The sequence below is a fragment of the Cydia splendana genome, chromosome 24, assembly GCF_910591565.1.
Source record: "Cydia splendana chromosome 24, ilCydSple1.2, whole genome shotgun sequence".
In the NCBI taxonomy this organism is placed as follows: Eukaryota; Metazoa; Arthropoda; class Insecta; order Lepidoptera; family Tortricidae; genus Cydia; species Cydia splendana.
This window is the reverse complement of record NC_085983.1, coordinates 6,439,736-6,461,874: the sequence shown is the minus strand read 5'-3', so window position 1 is coordinate 6,461,874 and position 22,139 is coordinate 6,439,736. Positions and strand designations below refer to the sequence as shown.

At 36.9% G+C, this 22,139-nt stretch overlaps 1 protein-coding gene and 1 long non-coding RNA gene across 2 annotated transcripts in view; one reads left to right on the top strand and one right to left on the bottom strand.

Annotated features, from left to right (window-relative positions):
- Window positions 1–2,294: 2,294 nt before the first annotated feature.
- On the top strand, window positions 2,295–8,392 carry LOC134802538 (uncharacterized). Its single transcript, XR_010145861.1, has 2 exons — window positions 2,295–2,384; window positions 5,381–8,392. It is a non-coding gene; the product is annotated as an uncharacterized LOC134802538 (long non-coding RNA).
- Window positions 8,393–8,925: 533 nt separating this feature from the next.
- LOC134802339 (serine protease filzig-like) overlaps window positions 8,926–22,139 on the bottom strand; it is a 37,671-nt gene continuing 24,457 nt past the window's right edge. The window contains exons 3-9 of the mRNA XM_063774950.1: window positions 17,882–18,487; window positions 17,146–17,333; window positions 16,550–16,653; window positions 15,107–15,259; window positions 13,564–13,655; window positions 10,270–10,430; window positions 8,926–9,820 (exon numbers count right to left, since the gene is read on the bottom strand). Coding sequence (XP_063631020.1) covers window positions 9,041–9,820; window positions 10,270–10,430; window positions 13,564–13,655; window positions 15,107–15,259; window positions 16,550–16,653; window positions 17,146–17,333; window positions 17,882–18,487 — 2,084 coding nt within the window. The 3' untranslated portion in view covers window positions 8,926–9,040. The remainder of the gene's footprint in view (window positions 9,821–10,269; window positions 10,431–13,563; window positions 13,656–15,106; window positions 15,260–16,549; window positions 16,654–17,145; window positions 17,334–17,881; window positions 18,488–22,139) is intronic.

The following is a 22,139-nucleotide window of genomic DNA, read 5'->3' as shown; positions in this document are numbered from 1 at the left end:
CTACCACAGTGGTGTACTTCGATTCGTGCGGACTCCATATTATGGCTCCAAATTCTAACCTACTCCGAACAAACGCATTGTACAGCATGATTGCGACTCTGACATTCGAAAATTGATATGCTACTCTCATTATAAATCCGAGCATTTTACTTGGATTTTGGCATGTCATAGTCACGTGCTGTCTGAAGTCCAGTTGTCTGTCTAGTGACAGTCCCAGATCTCGAATCTCAGTTACACGTTCCATCTGATCGCCGCTTAAAGTATATGTAGCATAGATCGGCGTCCGGGCTCTGGTAAAAGTAATAACTTTACATTTTGCTGCATTAAAATATAATTTATTTTCTTCACTCCACCTTACCACTGCATCTATATCTTTTTGGAGTGCTACACAATCGGTGATGTTGCTTACGCCCAAGAATAGTTTGAGATCATCAGCAAACATTAAGCACTTAGCAGACCTAACAGCCCTCGGCAAGTCATTTATCATTATAATAAACTGCGTAGGTCCAAGGGTGCTCCCTTGGCTTACCCCAGATCGAGTGTAGTACGGTTCCGATTCATATCCTCTTACCCTGACAACTTGGCTACGATTATCCAGGTAATTCGCGAAGAATCCCAAGAGTTTAGGTGCAAAACCTATCGCAGCAAACTTTTGCAGAAGGATGTCGTTGTCGACGAGATCAAAGGCCTTTCTAAAATCAAAGTAAGCTGCGTCTACTTGTCGGCGCGCATCCATTTCTGCCGTAACATAATCTACCAAATCTACATGGTTAGTGACAGTGGAGTGCCCAAGGCGAAATCCATGTTGTGCTTCAGTAAGCTGTGATGCAATTTGACGACTGATTCGGTAGTCTATGATAGATTCGAACAACTTGCCGAAGACAGAAAGGACCGCGATCGGTCTGTATGTGCTTATATCTGACCCCAACATACCCTTAGGTACAGGATATAGGAACGAATGGCAGGAAAGGAAATCTAGTGTCGGAGGCCAAGATCCGCTGAGCCAGCGAAGTAAGTAAGTAGGTAATGTAATAGGTATTATAGGTATAGTAGTAAGGAATTTAAGTTATCAAAATATAAGGAGCTTGCGGAATATATTCTCGTTAACTATTCTAGTGTGGCTACCACCAGTTTGGCACTGACATAAACGCTATCGAGAACGTAACTTACATTCTATGCATCTCGCTCGTACTCGCATATTAGTGCGAGCGAGATGTACTTACCTATAGAAAGTAAATTACGTAGACGTTAGCGTATATGTCAGTTTTGACGCTTGTCAGTGACTAATAGGGTATTTTCCTACTAGTCAAATTAGTTACTTTTTTAGAACTGTCAAAACGATTTGCTAATATGGAATTTATATGGAACATTACATCGTAACGTCAGGGTCAACTCGCCTACTTTTTATATTTCTATCCGATTTATTAAATAGAATTTGTGTTTAAAAATAACTCCTATCAGTGTTTTTCTAATAATTATCTGGTGCTTTATTTCATGCATGGTGTAAAATATTTTATTTTAAATAAATAAATAAATATTACTGTATTTAAATTTAAATACAGTATAATACCCTATTATATAATCTGTGGTACGGGTAGGCTTCGAGCAACCACTCGAGCAACACGGAAGGGAGTCGGCATAGTCTAATAAAACATGGTCTTCCATTCCCAGAGTGACACGGGCCTACGTCACAACAACATGGCCGCTATATATAGCGCTATCGCATATTATCATATAGCGCTGTCGCATGATGACGTAGGTCCGTGTCAGGTGACCTAGAAAAGACGGGAATGGAGTACCAGGCGGAGTATATTATTATACCATGGGAGCCGGCATTCGCACTATTTAACTTTGGCACGACTTTATAATTAAAAAATCAAAAGCATTTTTATTTTTTAACAACTCGCCCGCATACATCGCCCGGTACTTTTGCTGCTTACTATATTGAGTATACCTATTGCACTGACGGGTTTTCAACAAGTTAATTAACTGGCAGCTGTGTCACATACAGCGATGCCGACGTACAGTGGTACACCACGATTACTTCTATTTCGGGAGAAACATTCACGGTTAATACACTTGATTTGCTACCTAAACATAAATAAAATAAAGTCTATATTTAAAATGTTTTTCAGAGTTATAATGCTAATCACATACTTTATTATTATAACTTTAAGGTTGAAAATCGAGGCGTTATAAATATATTTCAGTACAAAATTAATTTAAAGCGTTGTACAAAATGCCCTATGACCCTCGTTCTGTGTTATCACCAGAGTATGTCATTTCATAAGGAGAACTCTTTGAACATGTTTTGTTAGTGATTTCCTGAATAATTTTTTGTGAATTTGTGTTTAAAGTGCAGTGGATTGAAAATAGTGGAAAAGGTACGTAAACTACTTATATTACCTACTTAGATATTTATCTAACTACTTTAAACCGTAGCAGCTAAACGTCTAGTCATAGATTTCAATACCTAAGTATTGCTTAATTTGGGACTAGGTTTAATGTAAAATTATCACAGTTTGCATTATTTAATTAAAAATTATCTGTTGCAGTCTAGTCAATTGGGCCAAACCCAAAAGTCGCGTCTTTCTTTTTAGTCTTATTACCCAAAAGTTAAGGGCTATAAAGGTTAATTTTCTTATTTAACCCTTATCCACATGAAATGGTACTCCTTTTATTTGGATACGTATGATAACATCTTTACCTACTAGCACACAAGCTGTTAACTACTGCCGACAGGAGAGAAAACTGTACAGTTCGGACGAACACACAAGTTTTAACCTTTAACTTTTGGGTATGTCTACAGGAAAGACGCGAACACAGTTTTGTGTTCGACCCAATTGTTCTACATATATAGACATTATTATAATCTTTTTCTGTTAAGCTATTGGAGAAGGGTAAGTAGATATTTTTGACGCGTAGTCTGATCCGTTATTTTTGATGCCGGCTGATGTAGTACTGGACTATAGTTGGGTGTTTTACTACATGTAAGCTTTGGTATAAAAAAACCGGCCAAGTGCGAGTCGGACTCGCGCACGAAGGGTTCCTTACCATTACGCAAAAAACGGCAATAAAATCACGTTTGTTGTATGGGAGCACCAGTTAAATATTTATTATATATATTCTGTTTTTAGTATTTGTTGTAATAGTGGCAACAGAAAAACATCATCTATGAAAATTTCAACTGTCTATCACGGTTCATGAGATATAGCCTGGTGACAGACAGACGGACGGACGTATAGACGGACAGACGGACAGCGGACGCTTAGTAATAGGGTCCCGTTTTTACCCTTTGGGTACGGAACCCTAAAAACTGGATTATTACTCATTTAGTATGACTCATTTATTCGGTGCCCTATTGATATTCCGAAAAAAAATACGCCGATTTTTGTTTCGCCGACAACAATTCGCAGACGGGTTGTTTGGCAGAGTAACGATTCGCCGAATCTCGTTACGCATAATAGTCGATTGCGAGAGTAGTCAATAAGCAGAACATTGATACGCATATTTACTATTCGTAGAATAATCATTTAGTAACTGTCATAATTACCCGAGAAACCATTGGTCGAAACACAATAGGTCGAATGTTCATTTGGCATTAATATTGAATGTTCGTTTTTTTAGCATTAGAAAAAAGGTAAGTAAACAATCTTGACGTGTCTTTTAATTGAAAAACTCTTTTTAAAAATAAGTCATGGCAAATATGTAACATTCACGAATCTAATACGATCATTTATATTCTTCTGCTTTCATAAGTAATACTTAGTTACTGATTTTTAAAAAGCGTTTTTCAATTAAAAGACATGTCAACTTCGCTTACCTTCTTTCTAATGCTAAAAAAAATTATAAAATAAGGTGAGATTTCAATTATTGATGAAGTGCACCTGATGATGATTGTTGATGATAATGATGATGACTTTTTTAAAGTAGTATGTTTAGCGATTACTCCAGCACCCATGGTCCGATTTGAGTTATTCTTTTTTTGTTTGAAAAAAGTTACCTGCGAGGTATTCCCATAACAATTTTGGTTCTGATCTGATGTTGTAATCCATGAGGAATTGACGGAACCCCTCAATTTTTAAAGGCATGTGTATTATGATTTCGGTATTTTCTAAAGTAACTCAATCATTTCCTCCTGAAATCCACCAATTTCATTAAGTGCAACTGTAGCCTTACCACGAGTTTGACACCACATATTCGCTAACTTCTTCGTAACTTTATATACATATACTTAACGCATTTACTTAAAAAATGATAAAATTTTATTTCATTCTTTTGTTTCGAAAATAACGACTTATATGTAAAATGTGAAACGTTATTCGACTAAACATTGCTTAAACGAAACGATTACTCTGCCAAATGGAAATCGTCCAATAATAGTTCTGCGAATTTACACAGAAGCAAACTGAACGGTATGTGAACCAAGAGTCTACGTAACGTTAGTTGACCAGAAGTTACATTGACAAATAAATGACTCTGCGAAACGCTGTTCGGCGAATCGTTGTCGGCGAATCGATGATCTGCTAAAAGTTTATCGGAGAATCATTAGGTACCCCATTTATTCTTTATAATTAGGTTCATTTCTATGAATAAAGGGAGTAGGTATGTTAGTCTAAATAATTAAATGTGTTGTTTTCCGGTCTTATACAGTCTTGGGATAGAGCTGACGTAAGGAGGGTGATCATAATATGTTAGAGTTTTAGGTTAGGTAAGTATGTGTGTTTTTGTCATTTTAATTATATTAAAGCATACTAAAGTTCATTAATCATTATGGTGTCGTTGGCGTTTAGGGTAAGTGAGGTTTTTCGGCAATAAATCTCAAATTACGCTTCTGAATTTAAATTGCGTACACTATGAGAATCATCAGAATAAGTAGGTACATACTATTTGATAACATAAACATCAAACTTTATGTAAAAATAGAACAAATCAAATTTTCTTACATATTATTTCGATAACAAACAATAATTTGTTTGTAAAAAGGGTAACGTTTCAGGTCTTAATGTATTAGGTACACATTAAATAGTCTCACCTTTTCAGCTGTGTACAAACGGCATACGAATACATGGAGGCATCTTAAAAATAATTACATTTGAAATCTAGGTAAACTAATCAATTTTTATAGGAAAACTAATCAATTTCTCGCACAGTGTATCAGCATTGCGATACAACGAGTAGATGCCGCCGGCATCCTTGGTACATTTGGTACAATGCCTCAAGGGCCTATTGAGATATAAGCTAGTTATTAAATTTAGTACCACTGTATATATCTTTTATGTAAATAAATGCCTTATTTATTCCTAGTTTATTTTTAGAAAAAAAGTTATAAGTGTCTCTAGTTTAAACATTTACATAATTTCTGAATTAATATTTTCAGGTCAACATGGATGAAGATTGTGATCTAGTTATAGACTTAGACGATGAAAGAGAGGAAATACCACATGGAAGTAACAACAGAGATGAAGAAATGAGACCAATAATATATATAAATAATAACAACGAAAACAAGATTATGAAGCAACATTATCATAAAGAACTTCAAGAAACTAGCGTAATACAGAGTCAAAATAGCGATCACAATTCAGATGATGATTACATACAAGTCATAGATGATGACGACTACGAACAGTCGGTTCAAAAATTAATAAGTGCTGCAAATAAAAGAGGCAGAGAGTACCTAAAAAATAATAAACAATTGAAAGAAGCGACAGCTAATAAAATACTTAATGATAGTCAAGTGTATAAAAGTGAGTCAATAAATGGAGGTATCACAAATCAAGTTCGAGATCACAGGACTCTACATAAGCTTGGTCTGGGAAAAAATCAAGATAGCATGTGTGATTCAAGAAATCGTGTATTCAGTTGTGTTAGAGAAAATCGAATTGCAGAAACAACCAGCTACAAACCGAGTTACGAATCTCAATATATGATGGAAGATATACCACACCATAGAAACGGAAATACTTTTAGAAGAATGGATGGATATATGCAAGATGTGAGGACTTTACCTAACATTCAACATGCTCGACACGCATATAGATATTATGATACAGAAAGACCAGAAGTTGATTCAAGCATAGATGATCATTATCCTATAATGGACAGATATGAATACAGACATACTCACAGACCTGAAATTCCTTTGAGGAATGATTTTTATCCTCATGATCCAATAAACAGAAGCACTTATTTCCATGTTCAAAGACCAACTTTAAACACAAACTGTAGGTATAATGCAATGCCCAGAGATACACGCAATCATCATTATCTACCAGAAGATATGTTCAGCATAGATGAATATAGACGTGCTGAAATAAATAGGGCTCCAAAATTATATTCTCAAAGACCCGATTTGATTAGAATTTATGACTATAGGAATACAGCAATAGAAAGAGACGCTTATAGCTATGCTTATAGACCACATGAACCATTGACACGTGATTATGGAAATACTATGAACAATCAATTTCCTTACAGTGATTATATACCTGATCATGCTTTAGATGACTACTGGCAAGCAATGATGAGCAGACATGCTTACCGACCAGAAAATATAATAAGCATGGAAGACTATGAACGCTCCTTAAGATATTGGCATGCATACGACAATGCTTATAAACCACCAATAGGTCTAAGTTTGGATCCCTATAGACCAGTAGAATTTCCTCACATTTACAGACCTGATATAGTAAATATGGATACCTGTAGAGAACCGATGTTAACAAGAAATCCATTATATCCAGAAACTACAGGTATATATTGCCACAGACAACAAATCAGCTCCTACAGAACTGAAATTGATGATGCTAATAGAAACGATGATTGTACACTGAATTTATCCCGCAAACAAGAAACAACCAGTACAGCTGTTAACACGCTAAGAAATGCGAGGAACGATGAAAATAAACTGCGAATTATTTTAAGTACAGGAAATCAAGCATCAAAAGCACCATTGAATACAAATAAAAGGTTTAAAAAATCTGGAAATCTGGATTTGCCTGTGTATAAATATAAAAACAGTCTAAACAGAACAATGGAAGACCATATGAAAAGCAGTAAAATTACTTTGAGTGTGAATAAACCTGAATCAGAACATATGGATATCTGTAAACCGGGAGTGCCCGTTATAACGAATAGACCAGATACAGTAATATTAAGTACTAAAAACATTTATAAAAAAAGCACGCATAACCAGATTGCCCAGTCTGATGATTTAGCTGCATCAGAAATAATTCGCGAAAGCAGTCATAAGATCGGAACAACTGCTAAAGAAATCGAAAAACATGAGGTGAACAAGACACATGAGGAAAAGGTAGTTGACCGAGAAAGTAATGATATTAGTATACAACTATTGGTAGTTTTCTTTACACGTGTAAAGGAGCTCGTGAAAGTCACTTTTCCCGAATTTTCAAAGTCGCTTGAAAAGGAAATTGGTAATTTGGGAAAAAGGACGAATAGTGGAAGGTTGAAAACAGACATACAATACATTTGTCCATTATATTGTTCTGTGTCCACTTATTCTTTGCCCCGATTTGACAATACTGACGATGATAATAGGATAGAAAAACATGTAAATCGAGCTAAAATTTGTAATGTGTGTAGTTGTATTCAAAACTGTTACAAGTTGTACAAGAAAAAATATTTGAATTTAGTATCCACGCAATCTGCAAGTGGAAAACAAGAAAATGATGCGAAGAAAGGCAATGAAACTATAAATGTAAATTTGCCAATAGAGAGTGCTCGAGGAATTAGGGCACAAACCGTTATATGTCGGCGTCAAGGTACAGACTGTAAAGAAATTGGTATAAGTGAATCTAGAAGAAATGTGGAGATGGATATTAATGAAGAATTGCAAAGAAATCAGCGTCAGGCAAATACTAATAGCATAATATCGAATAAGGACACATATGGTGCGGACACTAGCACTGTTATTGACAAGCATCATATAGCTAGCTTACATGATAAAAAGTTACTAGACTCACTATCGGTATTAAATTTCAGTCTACCAAGCAAAAATATTGAAAATGTAATGAATTCACCAAATTGGGTTCCAACTATATCTATTGATGATAGTGATATCTCATTACGCATTGATACTCACAGCAACCGAATGGGAATCGAAAAACCAGTCCTAAATACCATTAATGATAAAAAAGAAATAATAATTGACTACAGCAGTCAAAACAGACTGAGTTTAACTGAAAACAGAGTAAATAAGCAAAATGAAGCAAAGCTAATACTCTCCTTATCTTTCAATGAAATAACTAATGCAGATATAATAGCATCAAAACTAAAGGATAAGATGAGTAAAAAACCTGACACCGTATTCACGTGTCATATATGCAGTTGTACATTTACCTATTTCACAACATTTGTAAGTCATATGCAGGTACATAATATAAATGAGATTGACGAAGGTTTAACAGACGAATGTATTTCGCGAAAATGTCCTTTCTGTGGAGTATATTCAAAACAGAAGTATCATAATGAACACGTTAAAATAAGTCATCCTGAAATATTTACGCGTAAAGAAGAAGCTAGTAAAGAACTGATAAAAGTGAATAAAAGAAGGAAATCAATGAAAAGGAAATTCATATTTACATGTCTGGTGTGTCACAAGAATCTCAAGTCGTGCGAAGTACAGAGGCATAGAGAGATAGAACATAAGGGATTGAAGGTAGCGAAGATGTTTACTAAGAAACTATCAAGCATGGATTGATTGTTAAAGACCACAATCTAATGACCCTTAAAATGACAATAGATGAGTAATTTACGGTACAGCCCGCTACGGGTAATAGCAATATCATAAATACCTCTAAATAAACTAAACATTAAAACAATTAATGCTTGTACGATTCAGCTTTTTTATTAATGCCTTTGTTCCTTGTGATATAGCTCCGATATTTTTAAATAAAACAAAAGTTTGGTAGTGTACATTTTATAATTACAAATTAAACAATTAGAGTATTTGCAATACATTTTAACTTTAATTTAATACTTATTTTCATCTACCACACGGTAGAACAGCATTTGTGGTTCATGTTAACCACCATGGCCTATTTACCGTATAATCTTCCACATTTGACTGTCTGTTGTCATTATAATTGTTCGGTGTTCTTTGTGTCGGTTGATTATTATTATTGCTTCCATAATTTTGTGAATTATAATTACTATTGTCATAATTATTATTCCTAACAGGTTTTCGAGCGGTATAATAATTTTGTGAATTTTGTTGATTGTTATAATTACCATTATTATAGTCTGAAGAAATAACGCCTCTATTTGGTTTTTGTGTTGTTGTTGTGTAACTTGGTCTATTATTACTGCCTTGTGTATCGTAATTATTATAATCTTGTTGATTATAAGGTCTACCTCTATAGTCGTCTTGTTCTCTATTATTATTACCACCTTGACTTCCAGAATAATTATTTACATTTCTATCAGGACGTTGCGCATTATCTTGACTATTACCTTGTGGTCGTCTATTATTGTAGTTGGCATTATTTGGTCGCTCATTATAAATACTGTCCTGCCTATTATTGCTCCCATAATTACTGTCAAAATTGTTATTATTTCCAGAATTGGCATTATTATTTCCAGGAATGGCATTATTATTATTGTTTCCATAATTCTGATTATTGTTGGTATAATTCCTGATTTTCTGAGAGCCGAAGATCTGAGAGGCCACGAAGGCCCGTTGGATCTTGGCGTACAGGCCTGGGGTCTCAGCAGCGCCACAGGACCTGCCTAGTGACGTCACGCCCACGACACGCCAGATACAGTCCTCTTGAAGCTGAGCGGGTCCACCGGAGTCACCCTGAATACAGAGAAAATACAGATGTAGTGCATAATTGGGTTTTTTCCTAGTAGTCAAATCAGTTACTTTTTTAGAACTGTCAATACGATTTGCTAATATGGAATTTATATGAAACATTACATCGTGACGTCACGGTCAACTCACCTACATTTTATATTTCTATCCGATTTATTAAATAGAACCTGTGTTTAAAATAACTCCTATCTGTGTTTTTCTAATAATTATCTGGTGCTTTATTTCATGCATGGTGTAAAATTATTTATTTTAAATACAGTATAGTACCCTATTGTTTGAGGGTGCGGGGTGTTAGGGTCGTCAACGCGCATGTAACGCCCCTGGAGTAGCAGGCGTCCATAGGCTACGGAGACTGTTTACCATCAGGCGGGCCGTATTGTGTTTGCCACCGAGGTAATATAATAAAATGTGTTAAGGCTAGGGAGATATTTTACCTGACAAGTATCCTTCCCTCCTCTTTCCTCCCCAGCACAGATCTGGCTGTCGCTCGAAGGACCCTGAGGCAGCTTGCGTGACGTCCCGAGGACTTCCTGACATCGGTTTATGTCCCAAACTGGCAGAGACACACTACGGAGCTCCAGTGATTGGTCACCTCCTGGAAATGACGTTGCATATATTTTTAAATGTTATTTTAACTCTTTATAAATACGGCGTATGTAAGTGAATGACAGAAAGGTGCGTTCCAAACACTGGGCTGTGCACTGTGGTTCCAAATTTGTTATAGGTACTAGATGGAAAAACGTTAGAAACGGGGTTTGGGGGTCGCGAAAAAATTTTACTGGTCATAAAGGCCCGTGACACCCAGTACCGTCTTTACCATAAGGGCACACGGGGCCCGTGCCCCCATCCTCAGGGGGTCCCGAAGGACAGACAGTAACAGTATATTTGATTACCCATAATAAATAGAAGATCATAGTAGAAAAATGTTGGTTTAATTCGGTTTCTTTACTTTCTAGCATAGTTAAAGACAGCCCTGGTGACACCATAAAGTTTGAAAAACTCAGCTTTATACATATTAGAACGGAAAAATTCACCGCTTTCGAAACGGTAGACCCGAACTTGCGACTTTCGGTACACCGATCCGATCGTTCCTAACCAATTGAGCTATACGGAAGCTTACTAGAAGCGTGCGAATGTGTCCATCCCTTCCTTTATGGTTACACGCCTTACATATACCGTATAGGTAAGAATGTTATAAGTATCTTAACGGCACCTGAGAAGTTATATTATGAATTCACCAGTAACTATGTGAGCACCCATAAGTTAAATAAAGCCCGTTAAGCTCATCCGAACAATTTCGTGATACGGCACTGGCTTTTACTTAAATATTCTTATCCTACTCTTCTCCTCCTATTCTGTAGCTACACGAAATCTTGGCAATATGTAGCATGTCTAACACAGTGATCTAGACACGCGGTAGCGTGTCCAGCCAAGTTCAAAGAAAAAGGAACTGGCGACGCAGCAACCGTGTGTAATATTACACGAACCATTTCGAGCTACTTTTGACCCCTTCACAACTTGAAACCTACTTAACCTACACTAATGAAATTTGGCACATGTATTCAAGCCCCTTAGCTTGTCCAAAATACAAAATTTCATGAACGTAGCTCAAACAGTTACTGATAAATTAACGTTTAAAAACCGGCATTTTTGTGACTGACTGACATATAGATCATAAACCTAACCCACTTCCAGATGACCTAGAAACTTGATATTTGGCATCAAGGTAGACTATTAGGTGTATATAGAGGGAAAAATCTGAAAAGTGGAAATTATTGATATTTCGATGGAAAAAAAATAATTAATACTTATAGACTAAAAACCTAACCCACTTCTAGATCACTTAGAAACTTGATATGTGGCACCAAGGTAGAATATTGGGTGTATATAGAGGAAAAAATCTGAAAACTGGAAATTATTGATATTTCGAGGGAAAAAAAATAATTAATAGTTTTAGACCAAAAACCTAACCCACTTCTAGATCACTTCGAAACTTGATATTTGGCATCAAGGTAGACTATTAGGTGTATATAGAGGGAAAAATCCGAAAACTGGAAATTATTGAGAATTAGATGGAAAAAATAATAATTAATACTTATAGACCAAAAATCTAACCCACTTCTAGATCACTTAGAAACTGGATATTTGGCATCAAGGTAGACTATTAGGTGTATATAGAGGAAAAAATCTGAAAAATGGAAATTATTGATATTTCGATGGAAAAAAAAGAATTAATACTTATAGACCAAAAACCTAACCCACTTCTAGATGACTTAGAAACTTGATATTTGGCATCAAGGTAGACTATTAGGTGTATATAGAGGGAAAAATCTGAAAACTGGAAATTACTGAGATTTAGATGGAAAAAATAATAATTAATACTTATAGACCAAAAATCTAACCCACTTCTAGATCACTTAGAAACTTGATATTTGGCATCAAGGTAGACTATTAGGTGTATATAGAGGGAAAAATCTGAAAAATGGAAATTATTGATATTTCGATGGAAAAAAAAGAATTAATACTTATAGACCAAAAACCTAACCCACTTCTAGATGACTTAGAAACTTGATATTTGGCATCAAGGTAGACTATTAGGTGTATATAGAGGGAAAAATCTGAAAACTGGAAATTATTGATATTTCGATGGAAAAAAAATTAATACTTATAGATCAAAAACCTAACCCCTCTTCAAGATCACTTAGAAACTTGATATTTGGCGTCAAAGTAGACTATTAGGTGTATATATAGGGAAAAATCTGAAAACTGGAAATTATTGATAATTCGATGGAAAAAACATAATTAATACTTATAGACCAAAAACCTAACCCACTTCTAGATGACTTAGAAACTTTATATTTGGCATCAAGGTAGACTATTAGGTTTATATAGAGGGAAAAATCTGAAAACTGGAAATTATTGATATTTACATGTAAAAAAAATTATTAGGTAATACTCATAAACCAAAAACCTAACCCACTTCTAGATCACTTAGAAACTTGATATTTGGCATGAAGCTAGACTATTAGGCGTATAAAAAAGAAAAAATCTGAAAACTGAAACTTTTTAACAATTGACCGCGCGTTAGCTAGGGTCTCCTTTTCAGCTTAGGCAAACTGCTTTTATGATGAATACCTACTATAGTAATTTCTGTACAAAAAGTAATGATATCCCAACAAAAACATAAATGTGAAATGAGAGCCAAGTTCAATATTAAGAATATGTGTCGTTGTTGACTCGCTGACAAAAGAATTGAGATCTATATGGGTGCCAAGTTCTGTGTTGTGTAGAAAATCCTGAAATTATAAAGGAGTTGTCTTGGCTAGTTTTTACGTATAGGCTACTTTTCTAAAATTTGGTTTGTTGGTAAAATTAACTTTTCAGAGAGTGATTGAGCGTGTATGAGGAATGTTATGAAAGTGAAGGAAGCGAAAGAGGTATGTCAGGATCGTAGCAAGTGGAAATCCGTGGTCTCTGCCTACCCCTCCGCGAAATAGGCGTGATTATATGTAGAGTCAGACCGAGAAAATAAAAAAAATAAATAATAAAATAAATAAAAGTCTGCAGTGATTTTGATAGCCCACGCAGTACAAGTGTCATTTTAAACGTCAAACTTCTATGAAATTATGACGTATAAAATAACACTTGCACTGCGTGGGCTATCAAAATCGCTGCAGACTTTTCTTGGTTTAACTTTATGTATGTATGTGAATGACTTTTCGGCTTACCATATTCAGTGCGGCCCCAACCAGTGGCAATGATGGGTTTGCCCACAGCTGGGGCGGTCCCCAGGCACGCTGGCTTCACCACCTCAGAGAACCTGGAATTTAAGAACGGATTGTTATATGGGCATTTTCACTAAACTGTGTACCATTCCGGTCAATGTCAAATCCCTTACATTTTGTCAGGAAGGTTAGATGTGACTGATAGACGACTTCAGTCGCGCTTTAAAGTACAAGTTAGAATGAAAATGCCCATATATAAGTCTTGATTTCGGCACAGAACAAATAATAGTAAGTACAGAAGACTCACTCTCTAACAAAACGCGTCTGTTACGATCAGCACAGATATGGCCGCTAGGTGCCGACAGCGCCACGCGCGGCTTATGGCTTTCCCCAAAATTGGTGTGGAACGGATGTACTTTTAGCTACCTGTAGCAAAGCGACGAAATCGCGGAGTAAGCCACGCCTGATTTCGGTAAGTACAGTATTTACAAATAAAAAGAAAACTATTACCAAAATCAGACCAAAATTATTTTAGCAGGTCTATATTGTGTGTGTGTGTAGGTATATATAGGGAACGTGCATGAACTAGGGGCAGCACAGGAGTCGTCAGATTTTTGGCGCGAGGCGTAAATGTCAGCGCCATTTTGAATTTGGTATTACTGCAATGTTCTACCGCCAGAGTGCAGCACTAGCACAAAACCGTAAACCATAGAGTAAATTATTACTACACACACACACACACGCGGGCACGCACGCACGCTCGCACGCACGCACGCACGCACGCACGCACGCACGCACGCACGCACGCACGCACGCACGCACGCACGCATGCGCGCACGCAGCAAATTTAATCGAAATCGTTAGAGCCGTTTCCGAGATCCCCGATATAAATAAACAAGAATTGCTTGTTTAAAGGTATTAGATTAGATAGATAAAACAAATATAATTTATTTCTACAAAAGGATAATGGTACCTACCTATATAAAAAATTATACAAAAATAACTTAAATCTTAAATATATCTAAATATGAAAATATTTTAATCTAAAAGACCTCCGCGAGTTGTACCGGGTGCAAAGGTGCCCATCACACTTGCCGCGTTACCACGTTGGATAGCGATGGCCAGCCTTTGCACCAGGTATGAACCCGCACGAGCATCATTAGATAGATTAGATAGAGAAAGGCACTTACTTGACAGCATTGACAAGTTTGACAAGCGCCAAGTCTTAGTAGGACCGTGGCAGCTTGTACTTCGGGTGTCTGATGACGGCTGCGACCTTCACGACCAGCGCGCCAGGATCGTCCAGGTACGAGGAGCCGAGTTGCACCGCGCTGGGAGGTCCAAGATTAGATAGAGAAAGGCACTTACTTGACAGCATTGACAAGTTTGACAAGCGCCAAGTCTTAGTAGGACCGTGGCAGCTTGTACTTCGGGTGTCTGATGACGGCTGCGACCTTCACGACCAGCGCGCCAGGGTCGTCCAGGTACGAGGAGCCGAGTTGCACCGCGCTGGGAGGTCCAAGATTAGATAGAGAAAGGCACTTACTTGACAGCATTGACTAGTTTGACAAGCGCCAAGTCGTAGTAGGACCGTGGCAGCTTGTACTTCGGGTGTCTGATGACGGCTGCGACCTTCACCACCAGCGCGCCAGGGTCGTCCAGGTACGAAGAGCCGAGTTGCACCGCGCTGGGAGGTCCGCTGTGCCAAATAGATATCAAAATTAGTAGTGGTAGAGAGTTATTTTAATAACAAAACTTCCGTGAGTCACAGACATATTAATAACTGGTCACTCACGTATTTTAAGTCGAAAAATGCTCGACATGTTTCACTCCGTACCGAGGAGTGTCATCAGGAGCTTGCGAAACATTAGCGAATGACGTAGTGAGTGTTGTGTGCAACCCATCATTTGACAATAATGCCATAAACGAGGGTAGTTTCTTGCTCCCCCTTGTCGCCACCGGCGCCCGCGCCGAGTCATCGGGCGCGGGGGCTGCGGCCCGCAGTGTGCGCCGGTCCGTCACCATAAACGCAAGCTCCTGATGACACTCCTCGGTACGGAATGAAACATGTCGAGCGTTTTTCGACTTAAAATACGTGAGTGACCCGTTTTTAGGGTTCCGTACCCAAAAGGTAAAACGGGACCCTATTACTAAGACTTCGCTGTCCGTCCGTCCGTCCGTCCGTCCGTCCGTCCGTCCGTCCGTCCGTCCGTCTGTCTGTCACCAGGATGTATCTCTCGAACCGTGATAGCTACTATAGCTAGACAGCTGAAATTTTCACAGATGATGTATTTCTGTTGCCGCTATAACAACAAATACTAAAAACAGAATAAAATAAAGATTTAAGTGGGGCTCCCATACAACAAACGTGATTTTTGACCGAAGTTAAGCAACGTCGGGCGGGGTCAGTACTTGGATGGGTGACCGTTTTCATAGATAATGATATGGAACCCTTCGTGTGCGAGTCCGACTCGCACTTGGCCGGTTTTTATTAATATATTTAATATGTTTGGTAGAGAGTGTTTGGAAGTGTAGGTACAGTACAGGCTTTGGAGCCTATGTTAAAAAGACAGTGATAAGTGTGTGTCGTGAACTTTGCGCGTCACATCGGCAGGCGTTTACAGTTTTAATTGCCATCGTTCTCGTTTCTCTGTTCAAGCTACACCTATTGTTATTCAATTAATGTTGCATGTATTTAGGCATATCCTTTAAAGATATGACAGGAAATTCATATAGTGTAAATTTAAACTTTAACTTGACGAAGGTTTTTGAAAATATTTTGACACAATTTGTTGTACATCAATCACAGCTACTTATGCCCATGCTATACGTAGAGAATAGTCCCTAACTTAACAACGGTATTGTCGCGATCCTGGAACGAGCAGTGCGCAGCAGTGAGGACGAACTGCTCGCTGACCAGAGAACCGCCGAATTATCAGGTGTAGCCAGCCGCCTGGAGAAGAGATCTGTTAAGAGAATAGTTCCTTACTTAACAACGGTATTGTCGCGATCCTGGAACGAGCAGTGCGCAGCAGTTAGGACGAACTGCTCGCTGACCAGAGAGCCGCCGCATTTCCAGGCGTAGCCAGCCGCCTGGAGAAGATATGAAACTGTTAAGATATAGTAACATAACTACATTAAGAAGTCGGAAAGTCTGCAACACGGTGAACTGGAATAAGAACCTAATCTACATGAGTTTCTACACCGTTCAAATCATGTACTTTTTGAGTTAATGATAAATAAAACAATTTAGACTCTCGCGTTTTGTACACATAATTAATGTCATTAACACACCATGCACACACACCACAGCTAGTGCAAGGCTGAAACGTCGGAAAAAAGGTAAAATAATGAAACTTAATCGCGTTAGACCCGTTAATGACATTAATTAAATGATAAATAATCTAAATGGCGCTGTTAATAAGGACCATTTGTTAACAGGTGTAGGTCTAGTCTTTAAGATGTCAATTGTTAGTGTCACCGTGGTGAAGTAGGCCCCTGGAGTCAAGCGCTGCGGAAATTCACTGTTCTATTCTAATATCTAAATCAAAAGACTGTCCTCAATATTATTCTCAAATAATTCACCTGTATTTTTCTCCATCCCAACAGCGCCATGTGTGGGAACTCCTGTATGTCCACCACTTTGCCCCCCACCACCAGAGGTACCGTGGTGGGCGCGCACTTACGCACGTTGATCTGAACCGGCTCAGGGCGGGGCAGAAGGGGGATAGCTTGGACTGCCTTTGTGCCCAGTGCCTTGTACTCGTCGCACTCTGAAAACGATATAAAAAACATGAAAAAGTTGACTTTAGTTCAGCAAATCTCGTTTGAAAGAATTGTATTTGATTATGTGAAACTGTCGCGTTTTGTACACATGCAAAACGCATGTATGTTATTTGTGGCTGAAACGTCGGAAAAATGGCAAAATAATCGCGTTAGACCCGTTAATGACTTTAATTACCTATATTTTTTTAAGTGACCTAACTTGCCCCTAGAGCTTAATTAAATCTGCGTCAGATAGACAACGCGAATGGCTCTCTTATAATACAACCATACCTACCTACCTACATACCTATATATTTATTCTGAATCTCAAAGGGAGTTTTGATTTTTTTATAAACGAAAGTAAAAAACATATAAGTTTTAGTTATTTGGTAGAGTCGCACCAAACAAAGTCTGCAGCGGATTTGATAGCCCACGCAGTGTAAGTGTTATGTATACGTCATAATTTCATAGTAGTTTGACGTTTAAAATGACACTTGCACTGCGTGGGCTATCAAAATCGCTGCAGACTTTATACGGTCTGACTATAAATACTTACTTCTTTCCGCCAGCTCTATATACCTCTTCTTCTCAACATTACTCATATAATCTTCATCAGGCCCAATAATTATCTCCGGAGTCGCATCATCATCAGGAAACGCTATAGAATCTTCGTCTTTCGGCCTCGCGTTCACCCCATAGTTAGGCCTCTTAGTCACCGGCCTGTTCGTTATAGGAGGCCCATTGGTAACTACAGGCCTAACCCCTTTATTCAACGGGTTTTCTGTCGTATAATAATTATTATTATAATTTGGTTTTTGCGTGTAATAATCGGCCACGTCATTTATTTTTCCATCATATATATTGTTATATTCTTGCAAATATTGAGGTATTTTGTTGGTTGTACTCGTACGTATGGTGGTTTTCTTCTTAGGTTTTAATGTAGTGCTATTAGTTATGTTCTTTTTTCTTCTGTAATCGTTTTGATTTCTATCTAAATTGAATTGTGGTAGAAAGGGGTTATTGTAGAGATCAATTTCGTAAGTTTTTGTGGTTACTTCCCGTTTGGTTGTCTGTTTGTACGTTTTCTCGGGTCTTCGTGTTGTGAACGCTGATCCGTATGAAGGTTGATTCGTTGCGAATGGTTTGAATCCTTGAAAGAAATCTGTAATAATAAAAAAAGCAATATTTTAGGGTGGTATTCCACCTGTCCAGTGTCCAATTTCTTTCTCCAATGTCAGTGCATCTCACTCTTTCATTAAAGCAAAATGTGAGACGCAATACACATTGTAAAAAGAAATTGGATAGGAATACCAAGGGTGGTATTCGTATCTTCGTGAAGCCAGTTTCGGGAGACGTTATTACAGAGAACCAAATTGGGCTTCAATATTTTTGATTTTTTTGGGACAGAAGGGTCAATTTTCGGTTTAGGGTTCCATACCCAAAGGGTAAAAACGTGACCCTATTACTAAGACTCCACTGTCCGTCTGTCTGTCACCAGGCTGTATCTCATGACCCGTGATCTTAAGACAGTTGAAATTTTCACAGATGATGGTATTTCTGTTCCCGTAACAACAAATACTAAAAACAGAATAAAATAAATATTTAAGTGGAGCTCCCATACAAGAAACGTAAGTTTTTTGACGGTACGGAACCCTTCGTGCGCGAGTCTGACTCGCACTTGGCCGGTTTTTATTCTTGTGTATAAACCAAGAGTGCAATGTTTTCATATGACTAGATACCTAAACAATGTGATATTAATAGCATCTAGCTTCCTGCCTGAGGTATACTCATTATCGTGTTATGCAATAAAATAACAATTTACCGGTTCTTTGCATATAATCACCATTACAACGATGACGCAGGGAATATGGCGTGTTTACATAAATATGGAGACTCAACCGAACATTTCGAATTATAAAAATCTTATTCTAATCTGCTATGGGACAAAATCATTTATTTACATACAGTATATACCGGGTGTGGCCTGTAACATGAGCAAAAAATTAAACTGTAGGCTGTACTCCTCATACTGACCAACATTTGTTCAGCGACTTTTAAAAATAACTTGTGGTTTGATTTTTATTACACTTTAAAGTTTATTCTAAGACGCAATGTATTGCGAATTTTGTTATGTTTAAGGCGTGACAAGCAACGTCAATCCCACTAATATGGCGTGGCGATGGCGTCCATTGAAGATAATATTTATTTTGTATGAAAAATAGGGAGTCTAAATACTTTATAATTTTTAAAAGTTGTTGAACAAAAGTGTCACCGTTTGAGGAGTACAATATATGTTTTAATTCTTTGCTCATGTTACAGGCCACACCGTGTATATACAGTGGTACTACTACTTTAAACGAAATTATTAACTAGCTTAAATCTAAATAGGCCCCTGAGGCATTGTACCAAGGATGCTGGCGGCATTTCCTCGCTGTATCGCAATGCTGATACGTTGTGCGAGGTAGCCGCCAGCTCTTCGGTCAATCTGTTATTGATATCTGTGTATCTCGACCGTCCTTTAGAGCGTTTTCACATTGCTCGTTCCGATATCGGATTTCGGAAGGAAGTAAAATGTAAGATATATGTGTTTCTCTGTATTTATTTAAATGCATATAATAAATAAATCATTATTACTAAAAAAATATAGATAACGCAAAAAAGGCGGACTTAATGCTAACGGCACTCTCATCTAGCTGTTTTTGTCATTGCCACCTTACGACATTCGATATACTAGAGGAGTTGTAAGAAAATTTGTAGGTGAGGGTCAAAATAATTCCCACAAAAACGGGGTTTGATTTTTTTAGTTCTTTGTTTGTATCTTTTTGACATACTAAAAATATATCAAAATATATGTAAGTATGCAAAACGCATTTATTGACATTTGAAATTTGAAAAATCAAAAAAATATTAAAAATCGCGTGTGGCATCAAATGACAGGAAATTACACGCTAAAAAGGTTGTGAGATTGATTTTACAAAATAAAAATAAAAAACAAAATGGTGGCTGAAAAACTGTTTTTTTTTCAATGTTGTAAATTATTTCCTACATTGAAAACTAAACTAAACTATTATAGTTTTACACATCAAAATACATTGTGTAAAAGAAAAGAATATTTAATTCAAGAATACCTATTTTTAATTATATTAATATAATATGAAAAATATAGGCTCTAAATTAATTTAAAAAGTTTTATTAATACACTGAACGCACATCAAAGGAGGTGCTTGGCAGAATATAAAAAAAAAAACAAAAAACTATTGTAGACTGGTCATATTTTTGTAAAAATCGATTTCGACTGGCAAATTATATTACTTTTTGGCAACCGGGTTTTTTGCCCTAATTAGACCCCGCTGAATCTGAATTTGCTCGATCGAATTCTTGAACGGAAATGAGATATTTGATACTAAAGGTCCCTTTTTTAGTATGTCGTAAATAATTCATAAACGGTGGCGCATAGTAAAAATGTTCTTATACATAAGTAATCTGCATAAAATTGCCTACAAGAAAGATTTAGTACAATTTTTCGCTAGGATCAATATTCAAAGAGATATTTACGCGGCAACTTAATTATAATCACTTGTAAGGTCCCCTTTTTTTTAGTTTTTCGTAAATAACTCGTAAACGGTGGCCAATATAAAAAAATGTCGTTAAATGTTAATAATCTACACAAAATTTTCTACAAAAAAGATTCAGTACACTTTTCGCAGGGATTAATATTTAAAAAGATAATAAAGAGGGAAAGTTAATTATAATGAATTCTAAGGTTCCTTGTTTATACTTTTTCGTTAATAATTTGAAAAGTATGATTCATAGCAAAATAAAATCTTATACATAAATAATAAACATAAAATTTCCTATAAGAAACATGTGAACACTTTTCGCTAGGATCAATATTTATGTTTTTAGTTCTTTGTGTGTATCTTTTTGACCTACTAAAAATATATCATAATATATGCATGCAAAACGCATTTATTGACATTTGAAATTTGAAAAATCAAATAAATATTAAAAATCCTGTGTGGCATCAAATGATAGGAAATTACACGCTAAAAAAGGTTGTGAGGTTGATTTTACAAAATAAAAATAAAAAACAAAGTGGTGCCTGAGACGCACTGATTTTTTTTTCAATGTTGAAAATTATTTCCCACATTGAAAACTAAACTAAACTATTATAATTTTACACATCAAAATACATTGTGTAAAAGAAAAGCATATTTAATTCAAGAATACCTATTTTTAATTATATTAATATAATATGAAAAATATAGGCTCTAAATTAATTTAAAAAGTTTTATTAAACTATTGTAGACTGGTCATATTGTGGGAATTATTTTGACCCCAAAGGCTTTCTCTACTAATATCGTAATATCGGAATGGCGGAGCCCCCCACCCCCCCCCCCCCCGTATGTGTATGCATAATGTTTGTTGTAGTGTGCGTGACCGTTAAAGCCGGCGCCCGCCGCACCGGCCTGACTACCTACGCGGATGTAGGATTGAACATCCGATATCGGATCGGACAATGTGAAAACGCTTTTTACACAGATTATGTAGGAATCTTGCGCGTTGGATCGCTCGCTTTTGTATCCAGCCGGTCTAGCCAAGCTGACAATCGCTATCGCTTCGAAAACGAAACGCTTTGTGTCTCTTTATCACAATTATCACTCTTCCATATTAGTGCGACAGTGACAGTTGTGTTTCGTTCGCTACGGAGCGTCAGCGATTGGTATGTTGTCTACAGGGCCTGAATAGAAAACTTTAAACTACTTAATCCTTTAACGCCATCGCAACACGTATTGTGTGCGGCGCGACATCGT